At 42.4% G+C, this 9606-nt stretch overlaps 1 protein-coding gene across 1 annotated transcript in view; it reads left to right on the forward strand.

Moving 5' to 3' along the window:
• CAVIN1 (caveolae associated protein 1) overlaps positions 1–4255 on the forward strand; it is a 93594-nt gene extending 89339 nt beyond the window's left edge. The window contains exon 2 of the mRNA XM_077252122.1: positions 805–4255. Coding sequence (XP_077108237.1) covers positions 805–1473 — 669 coding nt within the window. The 3' untranslated portion in view covers positions 1474–4255. The remainder of the gene's footprint in view (positions 1–804) is intronic.
• Positions 4256–9606: the final 5351 nt, after the last annotated feature.

A 9606-nucleotide genomic window follows, 5' to 3' on the forward strand; every position in this document is an offset into this window, starting at 1 on the left:
CCATTCCTCTTCAGCAGCGCGCATTGTCAGCCGCCTGCTTCCTGCTGCTGTCACGTGTGCCGATACTTAAGAGACATAATATTCAGAATATTAATTTTTCTTAAGTATCGGCACACGTGACCGCTGCCAGCAGCAGGAAGTAGGCGGCTGACAGTGCGTGCTACTGAAAAGAGGAATGTTTTTTTTCCATTTTTTCCATGGATACCAGGACTGGGATGGGGCCAATCATACCAGGAACTGGATGGGGCCAATCAATCATACAGGAAATGGATGGGGCCAGTCAATCATACCAGGAACTGGATGGGGCCAATCAATCATACCAGAATAAGGATGGGGCCAATCAATCATACCAGGATGGGGATGAGGGCCATGCATACCAGGATAGGGATGAGGGGACGAAATTCACCAGAATAGGTGATCTTAAGTAAAGAATGGACCACATTTTTTGCTTCAGTTTTTTTTTCCTAATTTCCTCCTCTAAAACCTAGGTGCATCTTATGGTCTGGTGCATCTTATAGTCAGAAAAATACGGTGTGTGTGTGTGTGTGTATGTATATATATATATATATATATATATATATATTTATCCTCCTGATTGGGATTTGTTATTGTATTTTACTTTACAAAACAATGCTAGAGAATAGAAACTTAAGTAAGCTTGGTCATGAGGATTTTTACTTTACCATAGAAGTCCACTACTTTGTAAGCATGTGCTGCTTTACTGTTCTGATTATACATGACTAAAGAAACATCATATATTTTTCCTTAAAAGAAACCCAAAATAATATTTTTTTTTCTTTCTAGGATGAGGTGAAGATGCCATCCAAACTTAGCATCAGCAAATCTCTAAAGGACACTGAAAAACAGGAGGTTGAAGACGATGGTCAAGAGAAGGAGAACAAAGAAGACGAACCAGAACAAATTCAGCTGTCTTCTGATGAGGAAGTAGAAGTAGAGGAAACCATTGAAGAGTCCAGAGCTGAGAAGATCAAGAGAAGTGGAATGAGAAAAGTTGATGACATAAAGAAAGCTTTCTCAAAGGAAAAGATGGAAAAGACCAAGGTTAGAACCAAAGAGAATTTGGAAAAGACCAGACAAAACCTGGAGAAAACCAGACACAACATTGAGAAGAAAATGACCAAGCTTGGAACCAAGATTGTGACAAATGAAAGGCGAGAGAAGATGAAGACCTCCAAGGACAAGTTCAAAAAGTCCTTTACTCCTGACCACCCTGTCTATGCCCGTTCCAAAACCGCCGTATACAAGGTTCCACCTTTCACTTTCTATGTGAAGAAGATCAGAGAAGGAGAAGTCGAAGTACAGGCCACAGAAATGGTGGAAGTCGGAGGAGATTGTGAAGAGATAGAAGAGGGAACCGAGTTGCTGAGAGGAGAGAGCCCTGACCCCAATGCACTTCTTCAGATCACAGAGGACAGTGACGCAGTCTTGGCTGAGAGAAGCGACAGTGATTAGGAAGGGTTCAGAGATTAATGCCCCTTCCATTTGGACAGATCAATTTATAACCTTCACATTTCAGATACATTTTATTTCTTTTCTTTTTTTTCATATTCACAAATATCTTTCTTTAACCTTTTTTTGCAGCTCTTTACACAAATATATGTAATCACCTTTATATTAAGCAGGCCACAATTTCAGTAAAAGGTTACTGGAACTGTGTCTTTGCTATACAAATATATATAAAAATATGTATAAACGCAGCACAGCCATCTCTTTTAATATCTCATTCTACTAGCACACTAGTCTCATTTACTTTAATGAGATAAAGACAGGGCGATTGTCCATTATGTGTTTATTAAAATAATGCAGTTATGACGCAGTGTCTGGAAGCATATCATTCTCTCTTAAAGGGACATTAAACATTTGTCACCTTTAAGAGCTTCTTCAAACTTTTGAGACAAAGTCTAGGATGTGACGTTTAGCTATCAAGGTAGCACTTAGCTTACCAAGCCTATATTGCATTCAGAGTAAATGGGAAAGATTCCTTTTGGGGGGCAAAATGCCTTGCAGTAAGATATATAGCATTTTAGGCCTCATCTCTTACATTGTGGTGTAGGATAAATTAGTACTGAAGAGATGAACTAGGTGCAAGAAACAGAATATATAACTGCTGGGACACATATATATATATATTTTTTTTTTTAATTTTTGCATTAAACAATATCCCTACTAGGCTCAGTTTTTTTTAAGAGTCCCTTTAAGAATATATTAACAAATAATAGTAACAATAACATTGAGAAATGTTTTCAGACGGGTTTATGAATGACCAAGACTGTGTTAGTGGTTACAAAACAAAGTCTAGGAGGTGAGGTTTAGCTAAAAAGGTAGCACCTAGATCACCTACCTATTCTACACTCAGAGTAAGTGGGGAAGATTCCGCCTTCAGCAGAATGCCTTGCAGTAAGATATATAGTACCTTAGACCCCAACACTTACATAAACTTGCTGTTTCTCATGAACTAGCTTTGGAGACGGTATAGGTGGGCACAGAATATATATGACAGTTTAGACACATATATTTTCAAGTCTTCTGTTACATTAAACATTATACTGATTGGGCTGAGCTTTTTAATATTTAGTGTCCCTTTAAGAAGATATAAGCACATCAATAGTAATAACAATATTGAGAAATGTTTGCAGACTGATTATGACTGTGTTAGCAGTTATCACTACAGAAAATACTTTTGGCGCTAAGCTAGAGCTAGGTTTTCCTTCCAGATCCTGTAATTGACTCCAGAATCTGCCAGTTTATACTATATTAAAGGGAATCTTTCAGCAGGTTTTTTGCTATTTAATCTGAGAGCAGCATAATATAGAGTAAGTGACCCTGATTTCAGGCATGTGTCACTTTTTAAGCTGTGTGTTATAGTTTCAATACAATCCGTGTTTTATCAGCAGAAGATTATCACTGTCTGACTAGGTCTCACGTGCAGGCCAGTCAGGGTAATCTGTGTAATCCCGCCCCCACCACTAATTGGCTGCATGCTGACAATGTACAGTGTACACAGCCAATCACTTGTGTGGGCGGGGTTATACACAGCTCAGCATTCTGACCACTCCTACATTTACAACAGAAAAAAACAGGGATTCTAGCAAAACTGCACCCCACAGTCTGGTAAGTGAAACATCCCTAGAAACAGGGTTTCTGACTCTACATCATGCTGATCTCAGATTACATAGAAAAAACCTGCTGATTGACTCCCTTTAAGATATGATAGATTGGTCAATAGGTGAGGTCTCAGTGAAATTTGTTATTGTAGGTCAGGTATGTTGTTAGAGTTGAGGGATGTAAGTCTCAGCAATTGTATGGAAGATACATATAAGTTACCATCGATAACACAAGGGTTGCTCATTCAGCATAGTCAAATGAGAAGTTCAGAAGGAGAACTGGGTTGTGTTCATGCTCCGAAGATAATTGGTTCTAAGTTCCTGGGACTATGATGAAGATATGAGCCTTTCCATGATATAAAATCTCTATATAATAGAAGATGAGAGGTTTGTGTGTACAGATAATAGTTTTAATAAATCTTTTGTGCACATCTTGGAGCTTGGGCCCTTGAGTGACAGGGTCATAGTAGGGCTCCTGTCTACCCCACCTGAAAATAAAAGATGTAGAACATGTTTACCAAAATTGCCATAGGTTCCTCCATTAAGCTCAGTAAGTCTTGAGCTCTGTCCAGGATTGCCTGGTGCTGGCACCAGCCCCGACTCTGGCTAGTAATATGATAACTGTTTGACTAGATCAAAGACCACCTAGTTGTAGTGACCGAATTATGGTCAGATTTTACAGATAGGGAACACTCAGAACTCCCTGACACTTCCACAGCATGCTCGGAATTGTAGTTTTGCACCAGCCGGAGAGCCACAGGATGGGGATCCCTGCTCGAGTATATTATCTGTAAATGGGTCTTAAAGTAGTTTACTCTATAGGCTTCGTGTGATCTTATACGAAAGAACTTGCTTCATGACTTGTGTAAATATTTTACCCTTTTTCTACCATGGGGTTCAGTGTGGCACTGTGCATTTCACTGCTTTTGATAAATACTTGTCTTGAAATGGGCTGTATATGACAAATAAATTGCCTGGTGCTTTAGGAAGAATAACATAGAATGTCAAAGAGGAATCAGGAGGGATGCGAATTTATCAATATGATAAGGATGGACAAGAAAGACAAAGCTGTTACCCAACTTGTTGAGAATATAATAAAGTTCATCCAATAAAACCTCCTTTAACATGAATGTCACTGTCTACAACTTTTTTTTTTTGCAGTAAAGGCTAAATGCAATTCACTAGACAAAAGCAAGTTATAAAATTTCAATTAAGGGCTAAAATTCAATCTGCCACCACAAAGTAGCTTTACTGCATTGTGATTTATTATTGACTTCAACAGAAGCTTTACAATCAGCTCCCTCTAGTGGTGGCTGCTGACAGATAATTTTGGGGTTGGATTTGTATTAGATTAACAAATTTCCATCCCCTATACAGAAATTATAGGTACACTTTTTGCCTTAGACTCCCATATTAACTCTTTCAGTACTCTAAGAATCGAATATATTAGGTGTTCACTAATAAACTATGGGGATTTTAGACATCAATTCATAAGCACCCTAGACCATGAAAGATAATGGCTATTAATAGAAACCATATTTATTATCCAAAACATTATTCTTGCACACAGTCCTGGATTTACCAAGACAGTTTCTTGAACTGGATCAGAAAAGGCTGTAAGTTCACACACAACAATAAGCGTTTTAGTGCTTTTCTTGGCGAATGAACAACAGCATAGAGGTATCCTGTATTTTGCAGACTATAAGATGCACTGGACCATAAGATACCCCTCAAGTTTTGGTGAGGAAAATAGAAAAAACATGTTTTTAATAATGTGGTGTCTTAGTCTACTTTTATGGTAACTTACAGTTTGAAGGCAGCTGTGGTGGGGTCCCAGGAGGCAGAGTCGCTGCTGCAGGAAGCTGATGGCAGAAGTAGGGCAATGCTGCGGGCTCCAGACTGGGAGGAGGGGGGTGTTCGGCGGTGCAGGGCTGCGGAGGACTTCTGGCTTTCAGAAAATGTTGCCAGAGTCCCTGCACCTCACATCATTTTCACTGCAGTGGACTTCTGGAGAATGTCCACTGGAGGCGGCGCATGCGCAGACTGAGATCTCGATGAACCCCTGTATTCCCATCAAAGTTTGGGGAAAAAAGTGTGTCTTATAATCCGAAAAATACAGTATGTCTGCAGAGGTTAGAGATTCTCTTTAAATCGTTGGTTGTTTGAAGGAAAACAGTGAGCTGGGATCTCTTTAAAGTGGGTTTAGATCTGTGTAAAATTCAGAATTCTGGACTTAGCATTACTAAAGTTAAATTTTGGGTACAATGTCTTGCCTTAACCACTGCAAGTAACCAATTCACTAAACCAACAGGAATGTTAGATATTAGTGACTAAGCCACATTAGACCTCTACGGTTATTAGGTATTAACACACAGACCCCCATAGAAAAAGGCTATCAAAATCCATCCCTTCATCAGCCATGGCAAGCAGAGAAACTGAGTGTCATCTGTTAAATCACTATTGACCAACAAGATTACAAGAATACTATCTAGAAAGGTCATTTTCTACATGATATGACTACTGATTGGTAAATTTTTACAGATCGGCATTTGACCAGCCCCTCTTTCGGTTGACTCTCTTGGCTGCAATGCACTGATGGCACTTGTGCACTCATGAGGACTATCCTCACAGTTACCAAATATCAGTTCCTCACACAGACATCAGTCTACCTTCTCTTTCCGCAGTGGAAAAGTCTTCGCTCACAAGAATCAGCATTTCATCTCCCCTCGATGGGGCAATGTGGAAGCAACTCTTCAATTGTGGACAAGTAATCTTCCCCTATGTGATGGGTGTACTCTTCATTTGCATGAAGGCAGGACACGGTTTAGGAACCCTGCAAACCGTTGCATACGTGACATCATCCATGGATCTTCTTTTGATTTGCTTACGCACATGCCAGATTGATCAATCAAATAAAGATCAGAGCATGCTCGCGGTTAGAAGGAGGTTCACAAGGCTTCTTGTAGAGTGGCCAAAGATTACAATTGTAGCTGCTGAATCAGGTCCTGCAAATTGATTTGCACTAAATCTACTAGCTTTGTAGTTTTTAATTATGATTTTGTGATATTTTGTTGAGAGGTCATGATGTGAATCACAGCCTTTCAGAATGTTTACTAGCTTGTCACGATAATTTATTGAATTACAATTTTTGAGAAATTGGATGCCTTAACAAGAGATAGACTTATCTGTAGACAGATAATCCAAAGAGAAGCCTCACTCTAATCAACTAGTGAAATTTGTGGTTCATTGACCAATGTTCTATGAAATATTTGAGCCCAATGCCAAGGTTTTTTTTCTAGCAATGTAGGAATGACACACACAAAGGGGTTTTTAATTAACATAAGATATAATGAGCATTTTTATTTAGAAAAAAAATAATGAAAAAGATATTTATAACAATGTGCAGACCAGGAGTCAATAGTGCATATAAAAATCATAAAATATTAAATGATACATACAAGTAATAATGCTACAAAGTGTTATACAGTAATCCCATATATTCCAATTATTTTTGAGATTATCATAAAATTGATAAATGTAAATTGCTCTCCATTCTGAGCACATTATTGACCATATCTACACAGTCGTCAATTACAGAGAAGCTATGCCATCACATAAATGGTCGCTAAAGAACTGGAGACCTAAGGTGTTTTAAGCGTCCATCTACATCAGACATCTTACTAATGACACAGGCAAATACTCAAGCGAATACTAAACATTCCTGACATGGCAGCCATCTTAAAAGTTGGCCTAAATTCTGAAAATATTGAGAAAGAAATGAAAGGAGGAGAGAATCATATTAATTGATTATCTTCAACTAACAAGTTGAACATTTTTCATGCAAAATATACTATATGGACAGAAGTATCTGAACACTTCTCTTAATCACTAAATTCATGTTTTTCATTCAGCCCTACAGCCCCCAGTGTATAACATCAAGCACTTAGTCATGCAGTTTGCTTTTACAAACATTAAGGCCAGGTTCACATTGCGTTAACAGCAGCCCGTTCATCACATGTGTTAAACGGGCTGCGTTAACGCAAGTGCCGACATGCCATCGCGCTAGCGCAGATAGAGCTAGCAGATGGTCTACCTGCGCTAGCGGTGACGGACACGGAAACGCTGCAGCCCGTGTCCGAGTGGCCATCACTCGATGACGGCCTAGATAGAGATTAATGGTAGCATTAACAGACTGCGTTATACCGCGATGTAGCGCAGTCCGTCTAACGGACTGCTATAACGCAATGTGAACCCAGCCTAATGGAAGAATGGATCATTGTAACAAGTTCATCAAATTCAAGCATGGTCCTGTAATAGAATGTCACTATTACAGCAAGTCAGTTCATTATTTTTTACCTCCTTAACCCATTCACGACCTTTGACGCATACGCTGCGTCATGAAAGTCGGTGCCAATGCGACCTATGACGCAGCGTATGCGTCATGGAATGATCGCGTCCCTGCAGATCGGGTGAAAGGGTTAACTCCGATTATACCCGATCTGCAGAGACAGGGGGAGTGGTGCTTCAGCCCAGGGGGGGTGGCTTCACCCCCCCGTGGCTACGATCGCTCTGATTGGCTGTTGAAAGTGAAACTGCCAATCAGAGCGATTTGTAATATTTCATCTAAAAAACTGGTGAAATATTACAATCCAGCCATGGCCGATGCTGCAATATCATCGGCCATGGCTGGAAATACTCAAGTGCCCCCCCCCACACCCACCGATCGCCCCCCCAGTCCTCCGTTATGGGGTCCGGTCCCCTCCGTCCGCCTGCCGGCTCCCCCGTCCTCCTGTCCGCTCCCTCCTTGCTCAGATCCCCCCCCCCCTGTGCTCCGATCACCCCCCCTGTGCTCCGATCCACCCCCCCACCACCCCTTCATACTTACCGATCCTCCCGGTGTCCGGCCGTCTCCTCGCTGGGCGCCGCCATCTTGGAAAATGGCGGGCGCATGCTCAGTGCGCCCGCCGAATCTGCCAGTCGGCAGATTCCTTACAAGTACATTTTGATCGCTGTGGTAGGTTCTATCACAGCGATCAAAATAAAAAAAATAATAAATAACCCCCCCCCTTTATCACCCCCATAGGGACAATAATAAAATAAAGAAATTTTTTTTTTTCTTTTTCCACTAGGGTTAGGGTTAGAACTAGGGGTAGGGTTAGGGGTAGGGTTAGGGTTACGGGTAGGGTTAGGGGTAGGGTTATGGCGGCGGATCGGCGGCGGATCGGCAGCGGATCGGCGGCGGATCGGCAGCGGATCGGCAGCGGATCGGCCGCGGATCGGCAGCGGATTGGCGGCGGATCGGCGGCGGATCGGCAGCGGATCGGCCGCGGATCGGCAGCGGATCGGCCGCGGATCCGCAGCGGATCGGCGGCGGATCGGCAGCGGATCGGCAGCGGATCGGCCGCGGATCCGCAGCGGATCGGCAGCGGATCGGCCGCGGATCCGCAGCGGATCGGCCGCGGATCCGCAGCGGATCGGCCGCGGATCCGCAGCGGATTGGCCGCGGATCCGCAGCGGATTGGCCGCTGCGAATTCGAAGCAGTTTTCCATCAGGTTTACAGTACCATGTACACCTAAGGAAAACCAAATCCGCTGTGCCCATGGTGCGGAAAATTCCGTGCAGAAACGCTGCGTTGTATTTTCCGCAGCATGTCAATTCTTTGTGCGGATTCCGCAGCGTTTTACACCTGTTCCTCAATAGGAATCCGCAGGTGAAATCCGCACAAAAAAACACTGGAAATCTGCTGTAAATCCGCAGGTAAAACGCAGTGCCTTTTACCTGCAGATTTTTCAAAAATCGTGCGGAAAAATCTCACACGAATCCGCAACGTGGGCACATAGCCTTAGGGTTAGGGTTGGAATTAGAGTTAGGGTTGGAATTAGGGCTAGGGTTTGAAATAGGGTTAAGATTAGGCTTGTGGTTAGGGTTACGGATAGGGTTAGGGATGTGTTGGGGTTACAGTTGTGGTTAGGGTTGGGATTAGGGTTACGGTTGGGATTAGGGTTAGGATTAGGGTTGGAATTAGGGTTACGGGTGTGTTGCGGTTAGGGTTGTGGTTAGGGGTGTGTTGGGGTTAGGGTTGTGATTAGGGTTATGGCTACAGTTGGGATTAGGATTAGGGGTGTGTTGGGGTTAGTGTTGAAGTTAGAATTGAGGGGTTTCCACTGTTTAGGCACATCAGGGGTCTCCAAACGCAACATGGCGCCACCATTGATTCCAGCCAATCTTGCGTTCAAAAAGTCAAATGGTGCTCCCGCCCTTCCAAGCCCCGACGTGCGCCCAAACAGTGGTTTACCCCCACATTTGGGGTACCAGCGTACGCAGGACAAACTGGGCAACAACTGTTGGGTCCAATTTCTCCTGTTACCCTTGCAAAAATAAAAAATTACTTGCTAAAACATAATTTTTGAGGAAAGAACAATTATTTTTTATTTTCACGGCTCTGCGTTATAAACTTCTGTGAAGCACTTGGGGGTTGAA

This window comes from Ranitomeya variabilis, chromosome 4 (genome assembly GCF_051348905.1).
Source record: "Ranitomeya variabilis isolate aRanVar5 chromosome 4, aRanVar5.hap1, whole genome shotgun sequence".
Taxonomy (NCBI): Eukaryota; Metazoa; Chordata; class Amphibia; order Anura; family Dendrobatidae; genus Ranitomeya; species Ranitomeya variabilis.